This window comes from Callorhinus ursinus, unplaced genomic scaffold (genome assembly GCF_003265705.2).
Source record: "Callorhinus ursinus isolate GAN/ISIS: 27379988/994484 unplaced genomic scaffold, GSC_fseal_2.0 scaffold12, whole genome shotgun sequence".
Lineage (NCBI taxonomy): Eukaryota > Metazoa > Chordata > Mammalia > Carnivora > Otariidae > Callorhinus > Callorhinus ursinus.
Genome location: NW_027397074.1, coordinates 71,719,614 through 71,743,725, shown reverse-complemented (window position 1 = coordinate 71,743,725; position 24,112 = coordinate 71,719,614). Strand labels below are relative to the sequence as shown.

General features: G+C 39.9%; 1 protein-coding gene across 2 annotated transcripts in view; it reads left to right on the top strand.

Annotated features, from left to right (window-relative positions):
• Positions 1-24,112, top strand: part of CHCHD3 (coiled-coil-helix-coiled-coil-helix domain containing 3) — a 266,047-nt gene that overhangs the window by 617 nt on the left and 241,318 nt on the right. For both annotated transcript variants that reach the window (XM_025854801.2, XM_025854800.2), the window contains exon 2: positions 10,997-11,066. In XM_025854801.2, the coding sequence (XP_025710586.1) occupies positions 10,997-11,066 (70 nt within the window). The remainder of the gene's footprint in view (positions 1-10,996; positions 11,067-24,112) is intronic.

Genomic DNA, 24,112 nt, shown 5'->3' with positions numbered 1-24,112 from the left:
CCCCCACCCTCCTTTTGCACTGGCCCCGTTACCTCTCTCAAGGTGAATTGGCGTTTTGAGAACACCTTTATCTGCTCTCGGTCATTTTGTGCTCTCCCTCTGATACCACCCATTGCCGCACGCTCACACACCCCATAGACTTCTGCCTGGGGTGACGTCTAGCTTCTCCGCTTTCGCTTGATACCTCCTCTTTTCCTCCTCTGTGGCCTGCCGCCTGAGTTTTGGACCAGGCCCAGTTGCTTCAGGACAAGTGTCTGCCAGCCTGACAGGGCCTGAGAGAGGTTTGCATTTTTCAGACCCCTGGCGAGTTAATATAGTCAGTTCTCAAGTAGACGTTGCAGAGAAATTTTTCACGTTCCCCACATGTGCTTGACACATAAACTGAAAACTTGATTTTTCTCTAGGGTTTTTAGTACACCAGCACTAACTTCATTAACACGTTCTTCGCTTCACCTGAATCTGGAGCCGCTCGTTTTTGAAAGTATGCTTGAACCTAGTAAATAAAGCAATTTCACTTCTGAAAGTTTTATGATATTTTTTAATTTTTCCTCCTCTGTTGTTAGACAACCAACATAAGTAAATGAAATGTGTAAATAATTTTTAGCATCTGTTATCAGGAAATAAAACGTCTTAAATATTTAAAATGTTTAAAAACTTTTACTCTGAAACTGTTACCTTGAGAAGAATTTATTAAAGTTTCCTTTATAGAAACTCAGACTGTTGAACTCAATTTTTGGTCTGTGACCACCATTTCTTTATATCATATTAATTAATGATAGCACCACCTTTTGTAATAGAATGTCTGAGGTTGCATTGCATTGTTGTGGTTTAGTTCGTACTCTTTGGAGTAAAATAAAAACTATAAACTCTGAGTTTTATGCAGAGATTTGTTTAATCTTGCCTTAGGCTTTGACTGTTCCATACCTGAAGGTAAAAAAGAAAAGTAAGGGAGAGCAAAATAAATTTTGGGTGAGAAGACACTGGCCAGAACAATGTATAAATCCATATTCTCTTGCCCTAATACAGACACAGTGATGAGAGCAAACAAAATTAGAAGAAAATTTGGCAACAGCACAGACATTTATATCAAGTATTAGGTAAGATTAAATAGGATAAGTATGACGATTGGGTAGATCTTGGACTAAAATGGAGAGATTGTTTAAAAAACTTTTTGTAAACTTTTTAAATAAAAAAAGCTGTCTTTTGGCCACTCAGCCTAACAGAAGTATTCTTTATTTTTGTCTTTTCTCACAGAGTATATTTTATTTATATTACTATAATTCAGGCACACACCATGTTTCTTTTGACCTCTATGCTTTACTTTTCCTCAGGATACACCCTTCACCTGGAATGCCCTTGCCATGTTTTCCCACTTGCTTCAAATCCTTCTTTCTGAAGGTTGATTTGCATCACTGTGCTTTAGTTTTGTCTTCTGCAAAATGACAAATGATGGGCTTGAGTACATCTCTAAGATCTCTGATCTTTTCCAGTTCTGAAATTCTGTGTGTGTCTAGCAGCAGTCTACATTTCTTGTAGCCATACTCAGCCCATTGCAATTTCCTCTAAAAATGACACCCTCTTGAATTGTTGAGTACTGGGGGAGTCATCCTGGGTTCTTCGAGGTCCTGTTCAAAAGAGCATTAGTTTGGAGTTAAACAGACCTCAGTTTAAGTCTTCAGATTAGACGTTTACTATCTGCAGCTTTGGACAAATCACTTCTTTATATTTGGTAAGAAGATGAGGCAAGGTATCTAAAGCATGTAGCACATTGTAGATTTTTAATAAAAAGCAGCTGTTATGATAAGGTTCCTTCACATCCAATATATGAAGATTCTCTGGAGGTGCTATGTAGTTAGTATAGTGGCCAGAGCACTTCCTTTGGAACCTGGCAACCTAGCTCTGCCTTTCCCTAGGCTCTGTGGCCCTGGACAAGTCACTCTTCATTGTGTTTCCTTGTTCAGTAAGTCTAGATACTGTAGCCTGCTTGTATTACTTATATGTCAAGCACTACTTGCGAGAAATTTGACATAATGTATACAAGTGGTTAGTGTTTTGACAGTGTTTAGTACTTATATGAGTAGTAGCTATTATTAGAGTTGTTCAAGGGAATGGATATATAAACTTACATTGAACTTAATTAAAAATAAGAGCATATTGTGCTCTGACAGGTATACCTAAAAGATGTGGACTGAGAAGTAGGAGTCCTGCGTTCTGTAGCTGATCACCTGTGTGATTTTTCTTTAGGCATTTTGTATATTTTTCAGCTGATTTCTGTATTTTTCTTAGCTCAAAACAGTCCTCTTGTTTCCTTCTGAGGTTAAGGATAAGCAAGAATCTTGGTATCCTAAGTGAGCCACTGTTTTTGGCTCAGTTGATTAAAACATGGTGCCGATGAGGCACAAACTTCAATGTTGAACTGCGGCTAGGTTCATTCAGCTTAGCAGAAGAAAGCGTTCCAAACTTCCCCAGTTGTCTAATATTTATGTCATCACTCCTAAGAAATGAGTGTGGAGCAACGATTCATGGACTCAGTCACTGTTGGAAAACCAAATCTGCGTTCCACCGATAAGGATAGTAATTTCATCTTCATTTATCTTAATATAGGAAGAGTTAACATTTAGTAAGCAACATAAGGCTTTGAGTAACTAGGCTGTGTTTATTAATAGATAATGTTTTCCCAGATTTTTCTTGCCGAAAATGTCCTTAACGGCTAGCAATTAAAGGACCTACTTACAATTTTAAGTTTAAAGTTTATTCTCACATACCAGGTGTTATTTTCATGGTATTTATAGTATTTTGTTTATTTCCTTTATCCATAGCAATTGATAGCTTTCCCTCCACTTGCATAAGATCACCCATATTCTTACACCTGATTCCAACTTCAAATCTGAAACAACTCATGGGTTGGATGAAAGGCCACCCTCTTGGCTTGCCTTCCTCTCCAAGTCTAAAATAATTTCTAGGGATAGAAAGACCAGGCATTTTCATTACTCATATTACATGTGCTTAATAGGATTTTTCTGAGCACCTGCTGTGTCTGTTTGGAAGGTATGCTTACCAGTCAGTCTTTCACTGGTTTATCTGAAACATCAAAGCTGTGAATGAATTCTTCCAGAGCAGATGTCAACTTCAATGAGTATCATTTTCAAAGTAATAGTTATCGTGCTTTCCAGGCATAAATGAATCTCTGCAACTGGCCTTGAAGCTGCAAGCTGAAATTCATAGGAGCCATACATGTGGTAGTGTGGATACTCACATGGAACACATCTAAGGCTTTGGGGAAGTATTGGCAGTTGGGAGCCCCTAAATGAAAAGATTATTTAATGTGAGATGTTGTTGAGGATTCTGGGGAGTGTATATTAACAGAGGCAACAAATCCGATCAGTCATTGGGAGTGTTGAGGGATGTTGTTGAGGTAATTCAGCTAGCTGGTGGACAGTTGGCTCCTTTCCAGTTTAGATATCTATGACTCTCTTGGGCAGAGTATCGTGTTAAGCTTTCTAGGACTTTTCTTTTTAAAGCTTCCTAAGATTTTATAAAGACAGTAGAAGTTCATTTCCATTAATGGCAAATGCAAAGAAATATAAATGGCAAATTACAAACATAAGCTAAAAGTTATTATATAAATCTGTATATCTTTCCCTTCCCCTGCTATGCCCTTAAGTATTTAGGAGTAATATCTTCCAAATAATAATGGCAGTTTTTGGAGCCTATGTCTTAAAATGGTAGTTAAAAAAAACCAATGAGTACTCTCACAGAAGATGACCTATGCTACATGGAAGGAAGACCAAGTGAGAAAAATGGGTCTTAGTCTTTTAGTCAGTTTGATTAAGACATGTCTGGAAGAGATGAGAAAAATATTATGAAGATGAAGGTGTGTGATTTATTTCTGTCTCATGTGGTTCCAAACTTTACCTCTTAGTGAAGGGCAACTTAGGAGGAGTTCCTCTCCTTTAACTTTGTTCCTTGGAAGTGGAAGGACTTTATCTCTTTGTCCATCTTACGCAGCCTCCTGTTTCTGAGAATATTGGATTCTAGATTGGTGGGTGGTGTATTTGTGCTCATTTTGGATACGACCAGCCAAGGAGGGGTGGGGAGACTTGAGTGGGAAGACTATAGAACATGACACACATCTTTTCCTCCTCTCTGGAGCACATGTTGGTGTGGTGAGTGGTACAGACTAGAACTTAGTAAGCCCCATTTACTTAAATTTCTCTTTAGCAGCAGTAGAGAATAGGGCAGATAATCAAAGTCAATGGACTGAATTCTGTGATGTTGGCAGGCTCTGGCCCTCTTCTCTTGGTTAACCCTTAGAGTAGAACAGTGTTTCTTTTAGTTTATAGATTATTGTAAATCTGTAAGCTATGGACTCTGCCCAGAACAGCAGACCATTTTGCATACAGCTGAGGAATTAATCCATAGATTCCCCAAGTCCATGGACCTCAGGGCATAATTCTAGTGTGTGTGTGTGTGTGTGTGTGTGAGAGAGAGAGAGCGTGCCATTCTTTGCTGCAAATACTTTTTGCACATGGTATTTGCCTTTATGGGGAGTGCAAGAGAGGTCTAGAAACAAGGTATAGTTGCTACAGATCTTTATAGGACAAAAGCTTTTCTAACAGAAGTACCCTGTTTAAGGAATGATGTTTCCTGAAGATGCTTCTCTTAGTGAGGGCTTATCCAGCCCTTGCAGAAGCTTATGTTCTACCTCTGACCCTTTTTTGGGTCAGTTCACATCACAAAGAAGAGTTGTTCTAAAGTTACAGATTGTGTATATAACCCTGATCAGCATCTCTAAATCTTGTCAGCTGCTTCATGAGTACCCCAGTTCACAGAGATCAGGTGAGTGTGCCAGTCTGAACTTATTTCTGCAACTGGCAGGTCAGCTCGGCTATTAACTGGAGATGCAGAGGATAACACAGCATGGCAGTTGCCTTGTATCAACGTGGCTGAGAATGTACTGGTGATAAGGTGAATCATGCTTGGAGTAAGCAGACTTGCTACTGTAGGCTGCCATGGATGTGCCTTTGGAAGGGCCTGAGGATCCAGTTATGAAGATTGTAAGGACAAAAGAGGGAGGTTGACTCAACCCTGCAATATGTTTATCACCTCAAAAGATGAATTGTGCTCCTTTGGATGACATGCTTATAAATTTACTGAAATATAATCAAAGACCACATTGGAAAATGTTTTGAATTGATATTAGAATTTAAGTAGCAAGGTTTGAGGCATCAGGTAAGTCACAAAAATAAAAAGAAACAATTAGTGATTAGGCTGAAGGAGACACTGCACTTTACCCAAAGAGCATGCATAGATAGGGATAAATGAGCACTTTATATAGTCATACTGGGACTTAGGTAGCTGCTTCTGGCAATAGCTGTAGCCCTGGTCTTCATGCACTGTGTAGTGAAAGAGCTGAGCACAAACTCTGGTCAGTTGGTGAATGGACTAAGATGAACTGATCAGTCCAAATCCCCATGACTGGAGTTGTATTGGTAATAGCTTTACCAAATGTGTGTGTAGCACGTTATAGTTTATGATGCACCTGTAATTGTCCCTATAACTTGGGCTTAGGTATTCTTCAATTTCAGACAAGGAAAATGAGGCTGATGGAGATGACTTCCGTAGGATTATATAGCTAGGGGGTGGCCAGTGCGTTTTCCTCTGTTCAGGTCGGCCTTTAGTTTTACTCTCAAGAAATGATACTTTCGAGGCTGCTTTAGTCACTGGAAGGACTTTTGTAGTATTCATTTTGAAAGTAGCAATAGGTAATGGTAATATATGAATTTTGATGAGAAGTAGATGAAGTGGTATTCAGAAGAAAGGGTAGCCTGTCTCCAATAAGGTGAAGGCTTATGGCTAACACTTGATTTTTAGCAAACACGTTCACTTTCTGATTGGGTAGAATATACATTTAGTGCAGTTGTAATTCTTTGACTTTGGCTTGAACTATAGAAATATAAATTAAAATATAAAATTATATACATGTATATTATGTGAAATTAACTTTATATACTTTAGCCCTAAACAAATTATATTAAATATGTAACATATACAATATGTTGTATATAATAGTATATAATACATGGTATATACGGTAGTATATGATATATAGTATATAATATACGTAGTGTATTATAGAATACTATATTATTATTTTTTTTAAGTTTTCACAGTTCATCACTGCTAACTAGCTATCACAGGCATGTCACTTCTTTGTACCGTAGTTTCATCTTTAAAACAAAGAAATTAGAATAGATAATTGCTAAGATTCCTTCCAATTTTCACATGGTAGGATTCTGTGGTTCTGGGGGAATATCTCAGTGATATATTGAATTGTCTGTATATCAAGAAAACTGACATGAACTAAAATAGCACAACTAAACTAATCCTTTCCTTTAAGAAAAACCAAAAAGACCATGTTAAAGCTCAACTTCCCAAACTTTACTAGACCCATTCTCTCTTTAGCCAGACTAATGAATAGCCCATCACATAACACCAAATATCTTAATTACATAAGTTATTTTAAATTACATTGCAAACCTATTAAAATATATTAAGTCTATGCCACAGTTTTCCTGAATAGAATACTATATTAAAATAGCCTATAAATACATATAATATGTAGTATATTACATTATATATCAAATGAGCTTTATATACATTATGTATCAATTAAAATAGCTTTAAGATTCTAAAAGAAGGCTCATTTTTACCTCCTTAAGAGGAAGTGAATTTATTTTTACATAGGATTGTAGGGCTGTATTGTTTAGCAGAGAAAGCACCGGACTAGAGATTGGGGGTTGCTGCTTATCCTGATGCTACCGGAAAGTGGATGTTACTCAGGACTTTTTTCCTCACCTATAAATTGAGAGGATTGTGGTCAGTCTTAAAGGGTTTTTTCCTAAGATATAGCTCAGCTTTGCAGATGAGTTTCAGCAGCAATGTCAGTGGCTGTCAGTTGTTAGAAAAGAAGCAACTGGCCCTGACATCTTCAAATATAAAGTCCCTTGACGTTGTCCTTTCTAACTTCCATTTCTTTTCCAAGAGGAGTCTTGGGATTTTCCTCCAAAGACCCCAGCTTTTGAGCTGTAGTCTTTCCATTAACTGTCTCCCCTGCATTCTGGTTTGGGTCCTGAGATGTAAGTAACTGCTCAGGTACAAACTGTTTTGTTCACTCATGTATCACAAGGGCCTTAATTAGTGCTTGGCCTAGTAAACATTTAGTGAATGATTCAGTAATACACAGGAGCTCACAGTTTTGTGGAAAGGCAAATACTTGTTCTGTCATGGAGTTCCATGTTGGGAGATTTGTGCAGGATATGGTGGAGCACAAATAAGGGTAGCCTTGGGTAGGCGGAGTTGGAATGGAGTGGGGAACTGATTTGGTCAGAGAAGGCTTTAGGATGTTTGAACTGGATTTGAAAGGTGATTCCCTCCCACGGGGCCAAGGGAGAAGGCAGTGTAGTCATGTGTAAAGGCAAAGAGACGGCATGTAATAAGTAGCCGGTATGGGTAGAGAACAAGGTATGAAGTATTAAAGCAAAGTCTATGGAAATTGAGGTTGGAGAGTTAGTCTGTGACCAAATGACGAGAAAGTCTTGAGTGCTGTGCAGAAGAATTTGGACTTCTTTGTCAACGGAAGGTATGAGGGATTTTGAAGCAGGGAGTTACCATAATCAGATTTGCATTTTAGGAGGATTATTGAGGGTACCATGAATTAGGGCAGGGGAAATGGGATGGGAGAAGAAATGTGTTCATTAAATATTTAGGGGTTGAGGAATTCATAGCAAAGAGAATGAAGGAGAACGAAGAGTCAGGGCCAAGTCCTATGTTCTGATTCAGAAAGCTGGGTGGAGGTGGTGTCATTAATGAGGTAAGGAAAGCAAGAAGAAGAGATTTTGGCAAACATGAATTCAATTTAGGACATGTTGGGTTTGAGGTGCTTGTGGTCTCCAAGAGAAGGTGTCTTTTAGGCAATTCAGTGTATAGGTCTAGCTTTTGGGACACAGGTCTTGGGCTGGAGATAAAGGATTTAGGATGCATTAATTTATCAACCGCAGTTAAAAGTCAAGGGAGTTGGGGGGGTGGGAGGGATGGGGTGGCTGGGTGATAGGCATTGGGGAGGCTATGTGCTATGGTGAGCGCTGTGAATTGTGCAAGACTGTTGAATCACAGATCTGTACCTCTGAAACAAATAATACATTATATGTTAAAAAATATAAAAAAGAAGAAGATAGCAGGAGGGGAAGAATGAAGGGGGGGAAATCGGAGGGGGAGATGAACCATGAGAGACGATGGACTCTGAAAAACAAACTGAGGGTTCTAGAGGGGAGGGGGTGGGGGGATGGGTTAGCCTGGTGATGGGTATTAAAGAGGGCACGTTCTGCATGGAGCACTGGGTGTTATACACAAATAATCATGGAACACTACATCAAAAACTAATGATGTATGGTGATTAACATAACATAATAAAAAAAGTCAAGGGAGTGGATGAGATGACCAACGAGAGCACTTAGAGTGAGAAGAGAATAAAGGCAAAGAAGCGAATGTGGGGCCCTCTAGCATTTAAGGGTAGGCAGGGAAGGGGAAGATGTGGCTAGAGCCCTAGGTCAGTCAGGGTAGTGGGAGGTCAGAAGAGCCAATGGAGGAGTTTCCAGAAGAGGACAGTGACCAAAGGTGTTAGAAGCTAAAGGGAAGCCATGTAACTTAGGTGTTTTATAAATATAAATATAAAAGGTTATTTGGTCATTGGTGACTTTTACAAGGATACCGCTGTATTGGGTTATAAGCTAGATGGTGGTGAGTTAAGGAAGTGTAAGGGGTAAGGTCTTTGTAGATAGAGGAGAGGGATCATCCAGTTACATGACCCAGAAACCTGGATGTCCTGATGACTTCTGTTTCACTTCCACATCTAGTCAGACACTGAGTCTGGCAGTAAAGCAAGGTACCCGAATGGGACCTTGAGACTCAGACTTCCTGGGTTTGAATCCTGGCTCTGTTACTGATGAAATGTAAAATCCAGAGAAGGTTATTTAATCTGGCCGTGCTTCAACTTCTCACCTATACAGTGGAGATAATAAAAGTATCTATTTCCTATGATTGTTAAGAATTAAATGAATAAAGTGTTTTGTTTAGTGTAATGCCTGCCACATAATAAGCAATCAGTGAATGTTAGCTATTTTGAATCCTAAATATCTTTTGAATGTATTCCCTTTGGATTACCATAATGGTTTTTTTTAATATGTATAATTTACATATTATAAAATTCACCTGTTTGTACAACACTTTTTAATAAATTTACTGAATTGTGCAACCATCAGCACAATCCAGTTTTAAAACATTTCCATCAAACCAATAAGATCTGTCATGCCCATTTATCGTTAATCCCCATTCCTACTCTAGCCTTAGGCATCTACCCCTCTACTTTCTATCTGTGCAGAGTTGCCTTTTCTGGGCATTTCATATAAATGGAATTATACAATATGTAGCCTTTTGTGTCTGGCTTTCTTCCCTTAATTGTTTAGGTCTATCCATATTGTAGCATGTATCAGAACTTCACTTCTTTTTATTGCTGAATTTTATTCCATTGTCTGGATACATAATGTTTTGTTTATCCATTCACCAGTAGATGGACATTTGCTTGGTTTCACTCCTGCTATATTATGAATAATGCCCCGTAAACATTCCTGCACCAATCTTGGTGTGGACATATGTTTAATAGCTTCTTAATTGATCCTTTAGCTTCCTTCAGGGGTCCTCCTGATTCTGTTCTTGCCCCCCTCCAATCTGTTCTCTACATTGTAGCTAGAGTGATCTTTCTAAAATGTTTAAGTCTGATCTTGTCACTACCCTGCTTAAAATCCTTCAGAAGTGCCCAGTTGCCCTCAGAATCAGTTCAAATCTTCAGAATCCAAAATCTTATTTCACTGTTTCCCTCTCCCCCTCCCCAGCTTCCCACTTCAGCCATTCTTCCATTCGTTCATATTGTTCCAATCATTTATTTAGCCATTCATCCAATTAACCAGGCTTATTGAGGCTCTGGGGACATAATAGGACAGCCAAATGCTAGCTTTCATGGAGCTTCCTTTTGAGTGTAAAAGACAGACACACAAGAATGCCTCACAGAGTGGTAAGTACAATAAGGAAAATAAAAAGAATGGTATGATAGTAACTCAGGGGCTGAGGAGTCTCAGAGCCTCTGTCTTATTGCCAACTGCCTTCTTGTTATCTGTGTTTAGTGTCTGATGGTGGCAAGCCTTGTTTCTCATCTATACCGCCATGTGTTTCCCTCTTCTTGGAGTACTGTTATGCTATGTCTTCTCTTCCTAACACCTGTTTATCTTTCCCAGCCCCAGCCCCAAACCCTGGCTAGATGTCCTGTCCGTTATGCTTCCTGTATACTTCCATTCCAGGCCAGCTGACTTAGGTGGTGCCCTTCCCATTACACATTTCACTGCCTGATGATTGTTTCTTCTGCTCCACTTTAAGCAACTTGATGATTATTGAATACCCTAAGTCTAGCCTAGTTCCTGGCACAGATTTGGTGCATAATAAAATCTGTTGAAAGAGCAATTATTTGTGATTAGCTTGAACAGGAGGGAGGGAAGGATACCATTTCCTTTGGGACTGGAGGGAAGGAAGGAGCTAAGTAAGACCTGTTGCTTGCAAAATTAATTTGTAGGTTTAGGGGAGGAAAGTCGGAGTTTTCTTGGCTTATATTTTCTCATAGATTACAATTTAGCGCATTGTACACAATGAGGAGAGGAGTTATTTACAATGAGCAGTTAGCAGTGCATTAGAAGAAATAAAGAAGTAGTGCTGTGGGGTGCATCTTGAAATCTTAAAACTGTTCTTCCTTCTAGTTTTATAGCTATTAGGTTTCTTTAGGCCATTTATTATACATGTTGATGTGGATGACTACATTACTTGGATGCTATTGTACTATTTTCTTTCTTGTTTTTTTGTAATTGATTTTATTTTGATGTTGCCTTTTCAGCTTTCGGAAAATGTGATTGATCGTATGAAGGAAACCTCTCCATCTGGTTCGAAATCTCAGCGGCATTCTGGTGCGTATGGTGCCTCAGGTTTTCAAAATTTTAATTTCAGAATTTTTAGTAGGAAAACTGTAAGTGATAAAAGTTTACTTGATAGTCAAGTTCTTTTGCACTTCTTTCTGTCTGTTGTGATTTGGGTGTTTGGCTTTTTATATGGAATATTAGAAATCAGTACCACAGTTTCTTTTAAAATATTTTGCACAAAAAAGAGAATGAATTGACTATCAAGCAGTCTTGGGAGAATTTTTTTTCTGATCCAGCTTCTGAACCCTCTATTAAGCTTTGGCAGGTTACTTCATATCTTTTGTGTAAAATGGATTATAGGAATATTAGAGATTAAGGAGCAAATATTTATAATAAAATATTGAACTTAGAAAATAATTGATTTACTATTTGCAAATTGTGAACATCACCAATGCTTTTATTTTCTAATAGATTTCTTCTAAGTTTATAAACAGTTTATTTCTTCTGTCTTAATTATTGATGAAAATGTTAAATGACATTTACAGAGAATTATTAAGCCTCATTTTATTTGTGGATCCCATGGGATAAGAGGGTATCTCTCTTTTCTTTGCTCCCTCCTACCCCATCCATTTATTCATCCAACAAATATTTACTGAGAACCTGCTATGTGTCTGGTACTGTTCTTGTTGCTGCCCAGTTTGATGGATGGACATGCTGTTTATTGGAGAAATGGTAATGAGAAAATAATCGAGATGATTTATCTTGGACTAAGTAGTTTCTGTACTTATTAGAAAGGGTATTGTGTGGTAAATCTGCCTCCAGACTGAAATACAATGAGAAAGATGGGATGCCGCCCAAATGCCATTCACTTGGGGACAGTTGGGACCGTACTAATCATTACTTGTAACCATGAATTGAGCGTCTGATATGTTTAAAGCCGAGGGTAAGAGATGAATAAGAATACTCAACTGAGTAAGAAGTAATGAATAACAAGTAGTTGTTGCTCTTACGAACCTCCTGTTTCAGTGGGAGCATTAGGAGGGGTCCGCCGTTCATTAACGTTGACCGCTCCCTCCTTGCTGGAAACCCTTTCTTTGGCTTCTGGACCACACTCTTGGTTTTCCTCCCACCTTACTGGCATCTTCAGCCTAGTTGTCTTTGCTCAATTCCACTGAGTAATCTCATCCTGTTGTTTGGCTTTTGAATGGTAATGTAGATGCCTGTGACTCCCACAGTTGTATTGCTAGCCCTGACCTCTCCCTGAAACAAAACTTAGGCAGCTGCCTACTTGAAATCTCCACTTTCAGATCTTCAACTTAACATCTCCAAACACAAGCCTTTCTGTTCTTCCCAGACTTGCTTTTCTCTGTCTTCCCCAGTCAATGGCACAGGTGGTCAAGCCCCAAACCTGGGCCCCGTCCTTTCCTTCCCCTTGCATTAGGCCATAAGCCAGTTCTGTCCTGTCTCCACAACACGTCTGAGTATGACCCTTTCACATCTGTCTTTGTGGCTGCAGCCCTGATCCAGACAGCCAGTGGCTCTCACCTTGCCTTCTTAGAAGCCTTGTAACTGCCTCCCTATTTCCTCTCTCATCCCCTTACGCTTTGCCACGCACACAGAGACCTTCGCAGTCTTGGAGAAAAAAATTAATCAGTCCATGTCACATCCCAGTGGTGGTTCTCCATGATACATGGAATATAATTTGAACAGCTTTCCTTGGCCTCTGGGGAGGCACACCATGACTGGACCCTTTTTGTTTTTTATCTCATCATTTATCATCTCCTACGACCCTTCTTTTACTTATGCACAGTGGCTGCCATGTCCATCAGAAGATAAGCTCCAGGGACCTTGTCCCTTGTCTGTTTGTTCACAGCAGAATTCCCAGCTCCTAGGATAGTTCTTGGTGCTTAGTGTTGAGTTACTTTAGGGCAGATGCCGTTTATATATTTACACACGCGCACACACACACACACACACACACATACACATATTTTAAGAGAGCGAGCACGTGTGTGTGAGACTGGGGGAATGGAGGGGCAGAGGGAGAGAATCTCAAGCAGGCTCCACGTCCGGTATGGAGCCTGACATGGGGCTTGATCTCACGACCTTGAGATCGTGACTGAGCCAAAATCAAGAGTCGGACGCTTAACCAACTGAGCCACCCAGGCACCCCCATTATCCATTTTGAAAGTAGCTACTCATGATCATTCTGGAATATAATTCTATAAATTTAATTCAGGTGACATTTATTGAATGTCCACTATTGTGCAAATAATTAAGGTCTGTACAGAAACAGAAAAAAAAAATCTTTCCTTTCAAAAAGTTTGGGGTTTTTGGGCAGAAACAACTAAGTATATAAAAGACTATAAGAAAGATAGAAGCATAAGAGAAACCTAGATGACATTAAAATTAAGTATATCATGTATTCTGGCTTACGAATAACTTTTGGTGTGTGGATATTTTTTAAATTGGAGTTTGATCTAAAATATGATTTGTTTTAGGTAGATTTCTGCCTATTGTGTTGGAGAGCGGATGATAATGGTGATGATGACAATGAAGAAATAAGGAAGGAGTGATAAATAATACTTAAATAATGTCATTTGTACTTAAATAATGTCGTTTGTGTGTCTGGCACTTTGCTAAATCCTTTATATGTCTTATCTCATTTGATCCTTATAACCCTGTGAGGAAGGGACTGTTATCAGCCCATTTTACACAGAAGGAAACTGAAACTTGACCTGATTAATTTTCTTGCCCAAAGTCACAAAGCTGGTAAGCAAAGGAGGCGGCAGTTGAATTCTATCCTTTTGACTGTGAGCCACTCTGTTTTATTATAATCTGCAGGACACCTTGCTAATTTTTGTGGAAGGAAAGTGACAGAATCTAGTTGGAGGGAAAGAGATCCCTTCTAGTGATGTGCTGCTTGAGTTTAGGAAAGAACCTTCTATGTATTAGCGATTGTTGCTTCTTCTAGCTTTTCCCCATGTTGGTTCTCATTCAGTAATGTGTTGAAGGAGAGAAGGTGTTTTCCTTCTTGGGTTGGTTTCTTGAACTGATACTTTGAGAGAGTGGGTGTGAGTGGGAATGCTTTCTATGAATGCTCATGGTCTGGCCTGCAGTGCATGACCTGACATTGTGGTGTGCCCTGGCTGTGCTGAGGGATCCGTCCCTTCCCATTTCTAGGTTTGACGTGACTGATGAACACTGGTCCATGACCAACCTGGGCACTGAAAACTCTTGGAACGCCACCTTGTGTTTTGGTGGTCAGGTTAGAACTGAACTCTGAATGGTAGCCCCTAGTCACATGTGGCTGTGAAGAGTTAAATTAAAATTAATTAAAGTGAAGTAAAATTGACATTTTAGCTCATCAGTTGCACTCATCATATTTCAGTGCACAGTAACCCCATGCAGCTAGTGGCTACCTTGTCAGACAGTGCAGATAGGACACTTTCATCATTTCACAAAGTTCTCTTGCACAGTCTAGTCTAGAAAATGTCAGGGTGTGGCTTTGGGAGGTCCATCAGATGATTTTAATGACGTGACAGAGGTCATGGAGCTCGATGGTGCTGTGTGTTGGTGAATCTTGTTGCCCGCCTTTCCCACCTCCCAACTCCTCCCCCAGGATTGTGAGTGAATGGACACTTCAGGGAATATGTCCCTGGGGTGTGCTGTGTTCACCGCAGTCTATAGAAGAGCTTCCTGACCTGTGTGTTATGGGTGTATTGGAGGTATGGATTCTCTGGACTCCCGAGTAACTGGGGGACACCTGTGCCCTCATGTTCCATACAAATACTTGCTTGTTTTGTCTGTACCATGATGTGGTACATGATAGAGCCCCCTGAGTAGAACATTTCCCTAACCTATTCCAACCTAACTCAGGAAAAGAACCAAGATCTGACAAGCTGTTTTGAAATGATCTTGCCCTTAGGTTAAGAATGCAATTAGACTATGATTGTGCAAATGAACAGAGATTTACTCTTCTTAAAATTAAAAAAAAATGTTTATAAAAGTAGAAAGCCTCAAAGTTTATGTTCTTTTCTGCATTTGTCTCATTTGGGGGTCAGTTAATACTCAGTAATAGATTTCTTAAGATTTATAATTTAGATGTGTTATGAAATAATTTTTCAAGACTACAAAAATATATTGATAAAAATGTCACCAGCCTTTTCTACACTTTTCAGTGTCAAGTAAATTATATTAAATCTGAGTTGAATTTTTAATATTCATTAAAATGCCTTCATCCTCATAGGAGTCTAATTCATACCAGCCCTAGGCTCTTCATATGTGTGACTATAGGGCAGCATATTTGATGGAGTGAGAGCCCTCGGATTTCTGTATACAGGAACTAAGTTGTGTTATGTATATAGTTTCGAGAATATAATTTATGTTCTAAGAAAGTAAGTTCCTCTAAAGACTTTACTGAAACTTTTTTTTGCCAAACCTTGAACCAGATCAATGAATCGTGGCAATAAGTATTTGCATGTAAAGCTGTTCAGGCAAAATACTATAATATGTGACACACAGCAGATTGTAATGCCACTTTAATAAATGAATGTGCTCTAAAAAACTTAACTGTGTCCTTGCTGCCTCAAATTCTTCGCTGTGTTAATGTGTTATCCCAGCTACGTTGATTTGATTTTACACCAGGGAATTTTTTAGGCTGTCTTAAGGGGACACTATTGCACATAGTTATACACTGACCTTTTCATTAACATCTTGCATCTTTTGATTTTAAAAACCAGTGTTGGATATTGATTTTCTTCATTTCCACCCCAATCCTTGAGTTTTTCAGGCTTATAGTGAGGTCATACCTCTCGTGTTTGACCCTGCCTGATGTTGAGGAAACTCTGTCCCCAAATCAATAGGAAAAAAACAGGCAGGAAATGATATTAGGGGGCTATTTTTCGGTTTCCTAAGCCACTAGCAACCAGATGAAAATGATGCATCTGGAAAAGAAGACAAATGAACTCACTTTTATTATTATCCTCACTGTGCAAGTTTCTCTGTACATTTCTTGTCACTGTGAAAAATAAGGATTTGCCGATTTGTGTTAAGTACATCACTGAGATAACTAAGTATTTGGCAGCCTTAACAAATTGCAGGAAACCAATTTAAGCTGGAAATAGCACAGCCCAAACTAAACAGCCAATTTAGGGAAACAGATTCATCTATATGTTCTATGTGTTTTTCTCCCCAAATCTGGCCCTCTTAGTTATTTTTAAACAGCTCTTTAAGGCCTATTTAGACATGACACAGTAGGGAGAGATCACAGTAAACAAGTTGTGCTTGTTTCTTTGACTTGAGTTACAAGAACGGAATATCTAGGTTTCCAACCTTTAAAATACGAAACTTTGTTGATGTCAGTTTCTCAACTCTGCACTTTTTGTGCCGTAATAGATAATTTATCTTGACAGTTCCTAAAAGGAAGTTATGTGTACACTATTGACTTAAAGGTTTTAAATCAAATTCTCTAGTCGGTATATTCTGCTCTTAAAAATAAATCCACAGTCTACGTTTAATGGATGGTTGAACTCATATTGTTAATTCCATCCATCAACAAATACTAGCATGGCAGCGATCTTTGGCTTCAAGGAATTGTTAGTTTGGTCAAAACCTATTTAACATTATAGTGTAGTAGATAAGTACTAGTTTAGTACCCTTCACCTGCTCAGTTAATATTTTTGAGTTGGTGAATATGTAAGAAGTGTAGAAAGTATTTTAGGAACTCAGAGAAGAAGGTCAAGAGCTTGGGCAGACAGGTGGCCAGGGGAGGTGGGGGTGTTGGTGTTGAAGGTGTTCAGTAGTGTCGGTACACAGACCCGAGTAATGTAGATGAAGGAGGGGTCTTCATGTGGAAGGAAGGTTGGGGAAGTTAAGGAGTTTCCTTTTATCCTGTAGGGCCCAGTGGCTACTGAGCACTTCCATTTATCTTAGGATGCAAGTACAGAAAGTTGCATTCATTGCTACTTTTCAAATATACTCAGATATTAATAACACTTATGGCTAAAAATGCAGTCCTGATTTTCTCATTGATATTTTTATATTTAACAAATCTAAATTGTAAGAATACATGTTTTCTACTAGAGTACTAAGTAAAATTTTCATTTTCAAGGAAAGATAAGCAGCCCGTAAGCATTTTTATTTGCCCTTAATTGGCCCTATGGCAAAAACAAAAAACAAAAAACAAAAAACAAAACAAAGTTGCCCTCAGCTGCTTGAGGCAGTGTAGGGCACAACAGACGATTTCTTAGCAGGGCATTATTTCACCTGAAATAATGCAAATGGGTTCTTGGATAAAGTACAGGATGCATTGGAAATCAGAGACAGGGATGGCCGCCATGCATGGTGGGGATGGAAGAAGGACGTGGGTGGATCTGGTGCCTGAGGCCACGGGGCTGGTTAGTGGCAGTCCTGGACTTGAACTTCAGTCCTTGCACCCTCTGGTCTAGGGCACCTTCCTCTGTGTCCCTTGATTTGTCACTCTTGTGTTGTATTTATTTTTGAGAAACCAGCACAAATTTAAACCCACTTTATTTTAAAATTGAGAGCAATGGTTCCATCTTAAAAATGGAACAAAAAAATCATCGACAGTATAGCTTACATCCCATGGTATTTTGGGAGGGTGAAAGGGGAGTCATGCAGAAAAGAAAAAGCTCCAGCAGTAGAGGAAGGGAATTAGAGAGAGATGCTTAGTAGGTTCCGAAATGTCAGTGAGTTGTGCCTTCCAGTAGTTTTTTGTGACTTAGGACTTCTGCCCTTTACTTTCTGAGTTAACTGATTGACCACCGGCTAAGCTGCTTTTTGTGAAATCTTTGGAGGCCCCTACCCTGTGACTGGTGTAGCATATTTGCATTAGGGCTTCCAAGGGGTATGAAATCAAGTGGGCCAGAAATTTCTTACTTGTTCCTCAGTTACTAGAAAGAAGAAGCTATTTTGTTGGGTGCATTGCACACTGCAGATTAGAACTATAGTAACGCCATAGGGTCACTGTACTCAGGAGCTGGAAGGAAGGAACGTCAGTGACCACAGGGAAAGAAAGAGCAAAGCTGTATTAAAGAAGTGCTCCACTTTTTGCTGCCGTAGATTTTGACACTGAAGTGAATCATGGGACAGTGGATTGTGTTTTCTCATAGATCAAGTGTTATTGGGCATAACAGTCAAGTAAATCATAGCTATCACCAACGATATATCATAAACCACAAAGAGAAAACAACTCTAAAGTATAAATTTTATAATCATGCTTTAAGAGTTATAAAATAAAATATCAGGCATTGTTTATATAAGCAGCTCTAATGGATGATAAAGTGAAGGACATACAATACCTAAATATACTACCTTTGATTTAAAAATTTAATATGCCAGTTGTAAAATAAACACTTGATTAACAGTATTTTTGCCTTTCTTAGAATTTGATAGACTTGGAGGGCATCATCTGGATGGCCCAGATCTTGTAAAATAAATTGCCCAAGAGAGTTTCAGATGTATATTTTTCTCCTGAAAGCTGAGGTATTCAGAATCAATCCATTGACCCTTCTAGCTGTCGACCAAATAGTAGGTTATTGTTGTTGATGATGTTTTCCTTTGTAAAAGACATTTTAAAAGTTTAAAAGTGTGACCCAGCATTTCATTTCTTCCCTCTACCCTTTCCTGTCTCCCTGGTTTATTCAGAATTACATGTACAGTACTCTGTATTAGGCTCAATCAGGGCTACCAGGGAACAATAAGTGCTTTTAAGTTCCCTTTTCAACCTGTTCTGCCCCCAGGCCTGCTTGACAATTTGTTGACAGCTGTGACCTTGCTTGAGTGTTTCTTGAAAAGCATTGGGAACCCATGTGGGTCATTATAGTGAGGCTCTTCAAACTTCTTTCACGGACTTGCTGTGGCACACTTAAGACAATATTCTTGTTCTGCATGCCCTGGTTACCCTGACTGAGTGCTTAATGGAAATATGGGTTTTAATTAGCCAGCACCAGATGATTGCAGCTTGACATTACAGGGCAGTAAAGGTAATACCTCCTTACTTAAAGGCAGAAGGTAGTCAGAACATCTCGCGGAATGTGTGATGGGGAGGTAGATGCTGCAGAAAGCCTGTGTGTGGTGACTTTGTTGGCAGGATTCAGTTCCTTTGTCAAATAGGCCAGTGCTGCCGCTCTGCTCCTCGCTTCATGCTCCCTTGCTCTTTTCTTATTTTTTTCTGCTGGTCTCCGCCCCTTGTGGCTGTAGTCCTACAGGGGACACCCACCAGCCTCGCTGTGTACTTGCTGAGTAGCCCCAGAGCTTTGCTCTGCATTTCCCTTCTTATGGTTTCAAGTTATACAGTTTCTCCCATCCCTGGTGTCACTGACCCAGTGGCTGGAACCTCTCTCCTGCCATGTTCTAACACTATCTTGCTTGGGGTCCTGGCTTTCAGCCTTGCGGTTCCCAGTCTCTTCTCACTGGAAAAATGTAGAACCAATCATGCCATTCTCCTGCGTACTGCCTGAGAGGCTCCACTTCCCCTAGGCTGGCCTAAATTTCTTTTACGTAGCCAGCAGGTCCTGCGCAATCTCTCTGCTGCTTTATCTCCTCCCTCATCTCCCAGACCCACCTGTCTCATGTCAAGCTCTTCTGTAGTCCTCCTGAAGTTCTGGAGTGTCCTTGAACATGTCCCTTTTGGGTTTTTGACAATGTGTGAATTTCTGTGTGAGCACTGTTCCTCCAGCTGTCTTCCCCAGCCCCAGCCCCTCCTCACCTACCTGTCTTCTATCTGGCTACCTCTCCTTGTTCACATGGCTGCCTGGAAATCATGTACTCCAGGAAGTATTTCTTGACTCCAGGTCTGGGTTAGATGCCCCTCCTGCACGGCCCCACAGCACCCTGCATGTGCTTCCTCTGTACCAGCACATAGTGCTACACTTGCCCATTTACTCAGCCCTGTCCCTCAGATACCACAGCTTGTCTTCACTCGTGGGTCCTCTTGGGACCTCCTTCTGTGGTTCTTCTTTCTGTATTCCCTTGCCCTGGTGGCGACCTGTCTGCTGAGGTGAAAGCAGTGAGAGGTGTGTCTTTGCTACGGGTAAGCACCGACCTGTCGAGGTGAGACGGTTAGGAAAACTTGGATAAAAACAAGTCTCAGAGGGCTGAGGAGATTTCTCTTTCTTCAGGTGCCATTTTCCCATCATCTCGGGGCCGACTTCCCAAGTTGATACCTTTTTGAAGAATCTCCTGTTCTTGTATCACTAAGTCTACAATACTGATCCTTGTTATAGTATATGCTTCATTCTGTTGTAACTACTGGTTTAGTTGTCTGTCTTTTCTACCAGACTGTGAGCCTTTGAGGTCAGAGGACGTTTGTTCCTCATCTTGTGGACTCTCAACCACGGTGACTAATTATAATACATGTTTAGGGAATGTATTAGCTAAAGCCAGTCAGGTCATGAAGCCTGGTATGTACATGTGCACGTGTCAGCTAAACGCAAGGCGGAAAAGCGATCTTTCTCTTAAGCTTGTTCACTGGGTGTGGGTGTGAGGGTCTTTACCAGGCCCGGGGGGTAGCCATACAATGCTTTGCCAGTTTTAGGTCTTAACCATAGAAAACCCAGTGGGACCCAGTTGTAAGAGAGAACTTTCTTGAGCACCATCTTGTGAAAAGCACAGTTTGTGGAGGTAGTGGCTACCGAGTAGGGCCCTGATTTAGAAACATTGATGTGGAGTTTCATGTCCCACTCCTAGTTATTCATTTAGTTTAGAAAAGAAATAATCTGCATAGATTTTTGCCAAGTTTTGGGGTGGACTGAAGAAGGTTGGGATTTTTTCCCCTCTAAGACCCTCCACTCTTAGTTCCTGGTACCCTCCTCACTTTCCTTGTCTGTTGGGTCAAAGCTAATCTGACATTTGTCCCTTTGCCCTGAAATTTTAGGATAAGAGTTTTAGGTTGCTCACATCAGGCCTCTGACTTTGCAGAGCAGCTACTCAGCCCTGGTAGCCTCCTCCAGGAGGGCCCTTTACTGTCTTCCTGTTGTCAGAACTCTGGGACCCTTGAAAGGAGAGCTTCACTTCACCGTCTCTTCTTTCTGGGCAGCTGTTCCCATGCTGGATTTCCATTTCTGGCTCAACCTTTATCACTCTTGTCTTCCAGAAAGGCTGGTCTCTCTGCTCTCAACGGACTTCCTCAAGTCCCTGGGGCCAGCTCTTTGAAGCCTGGGGGTTTTGGGTCTGGAAGCTCAGGAGCTTTGAGGTTTTAGGGATTGGAAGGAAGACGTACTGCTTGTGTCCTCTCAGGCCAGTGTGGAAAAGATGACCCTGAGACCGAGGAGCTGGCTCGCCTATGTGTTCATACACACACAAATAGCTAAGCATTAACTAACAGTGATAAAAGAAGGACTTCTAAGAATTTGGCTGAGTTCATATGGGCGTCTACCCAAGGTATCCTATTTTCACCTTATTGCCATGTACTATGGTAATGATAATGCATATAATTATATCAGATTGGCTTTGCCCTACATTTTATTTGGTAGTTATGCTAAATTCTTCAGATGCAGTTAGTCTTTGTTATTGATGTAACGGTCATCTCATTACTTTGAAAAAATTGATTGCCGTGTGTCATTTTTGAGGATGGACCTGAGGAATTATAACAAAATCAATTACCATAATCAGGATGGATTTGATTTAAATAAAAAAATATAAAGCAGTGTTTAAGATTGACAACTCCCCCAAAACATTTTTATTGTTTTATTAATGCAGCCAGCAAAGTTATGGATTCTGAATGTTGTCTTTATAATTATTTAAACAAATTATTTTAGCAAAAACACCTCCAAAGCGCTCAGTTCATTTCCCTTCTTAAAACTTGTGCCTTTAGCAAGAAGAGATGGCTTTAACTCACTGTGTGCATGCACACTTGCAGACATCATAGCGCTGATCAACTCTGTTTTCTTTTGCTCAGTTAGGAAGAATGAGGTTACCCAAGCAGCTTTAGTTTAATTTTGTGGGATAACCTGGACACCCATTGGGCGCAAGGTGTTTCTTTAATTTTTTAAAGTAACATGGTGACTTCTCTGGGAATCTCATGCGATTGAGCCCATAAACTGCCTTCGTGACATCTTTATAAAATTTTTCTGAAAAGGTTGCTTTAATATTCTTTCTTAGAAACTTTTTAGAGTGATTATTATAAGATTATGGGAAGTTATAATCCTCTTTTCATGATTATTCTTTGACCTTTGACATATTTTATTAGTTTTTTAATAAAAAAATCTTTGAGAAAACATAGACTGTATAACTAAAAAATAATTTTTTGTCAAGCCTGATAAACACGCAGATGATAAATTGGTCCCTCTAATTTTTTTCTGTCCTATTAAACCTTATATGTCTATTGAAATAGACATTGTTTCATGGTTCATGTTCATCTTTTTGCAAAATGATGTTTGCAAAAATGACAGTAAATTTTAAAAAGCGATTTTTAAAAAATTGCTCATTTTTACTGCTCATTATTGCTTACAGGACTTTGAACTGAAACTTTTTAAGGCTGTGTTATCTTTTTTTTTTTAAGATTTTTATTTATTTATTCATGAGAGACAGAGAGAGTGAGAGAGGCAGAGGGAGAAGCAGGCTCCCAAGGAGCAGGGAGCCCGATGTGAGACTCGATCCCAGGACTCTGGGATCATGACCTGAGCCAAAGGCAGACGCTTAACCATCTGAGCCACCCAGGCGCCCAAGGCTATGTTATCTTTTGATTGAGAACTACCCTCTTCTCCATCCAAGTAAAATTCTTTTAGTTGAACTGTCACAGAGGCCTCTGTAGTGCTCAAGTCTGCAGTATTATTTCTGCTATGCTGCAGGAGGTATGGTCTGTCCCAGGCTAACCAGAGGCTGCAGAGGCTGACTGAGATCACCACCTGTTGCCCTGCAGTGATGCAGTGCGATGGGGATTCCAGAGGAAATGAACCTGTTTCTTCAAATAGGAAATGGAAAGGTTGTAGCTGAACTACCTCTGAATAGAAGTGTCTGTGTGTGTGCGTGTGCGCACACATGCACACTGTATGTTTAGTGTTCAAAGAGCTTTTGCCACTTAATAGTTGTGTGATCTTGTCTTATCTCTGTGTCCTCCAGGATAAAATGGATAGACTAGTTTCACATGGTTGCCATGGAGACTAAATGAGATAATGTACAGGTGCTGAAATATAGCAGGTGATCAAGAATGTCCCTCTGTTAACATAGCATTTAGGGCTCTGACTTCACTGCCACCTTTCACACACTCCAGGGTGACTCTGCCGGTCTGTCTAACCCTTGTCCCAACAATCATTTATTGAGTCCTGGCTGTGTGCCAGACACTATACTGAGTGCTGGGCTTTCATAGATGGATCAAGCAGAACAATAGTATGAGCTATAAATGGAGGACACATGTAGCATAAAGAATTAAGGACTAACTGCCTGGGGAGGTCAGGACAGACATCATGGAAGAGGTGGTGATATTTGAGCTGAATATTGAAGGATGAATAGGAGTTTACTACCTATCAGACATAATGGAATTGATGGTGGGGGATGATGGGAAGGAGGAGGGGCACAGTTCTCTCTTCTTGGGAGAAGAAATGGTGGTTGCAGCAGTTAGAATCATAAAGGGCTTTTTGATTTCTGGGTAGTATAATTAGTTATATTTATTTGGAATGTAGGCACTGAGTGGGGAGATTAGAGTACAAGGAGTAAATATGGATGGAATAATAAAGCTAAGGAGTGTGGATTTACTTCTGTAGGAAGCAACTCCATTTCTGTGTTTCTAAACTTGATTTTAACTGTTCGTGTGTGTGTATGTATGATCAACTCTTATTTAGAGGTCACCTTATCAGAACTTCTCTTGATCCTATTTACCTTGCCTTTCTCTGAACACACGTGATAATTTTGTATTTCTCCCTTGGCAGTCACTATTTCTACAAAAAAAGTAAGTTACTTATCAATAGCTGTGTTAGCATCTTTACTCTTCGGTAAGCTCCTTGAAGGCAGAATTCATACCGGAAAGCCCCTCTGGTCCCACTGTGACCCATCTGGCATCTGCCTTATCTGTAGAGAGGGTGCTTAAGAATGGAAGGGCCCATGAGCCAGTTTCTTCAAAATACTTGTTACCT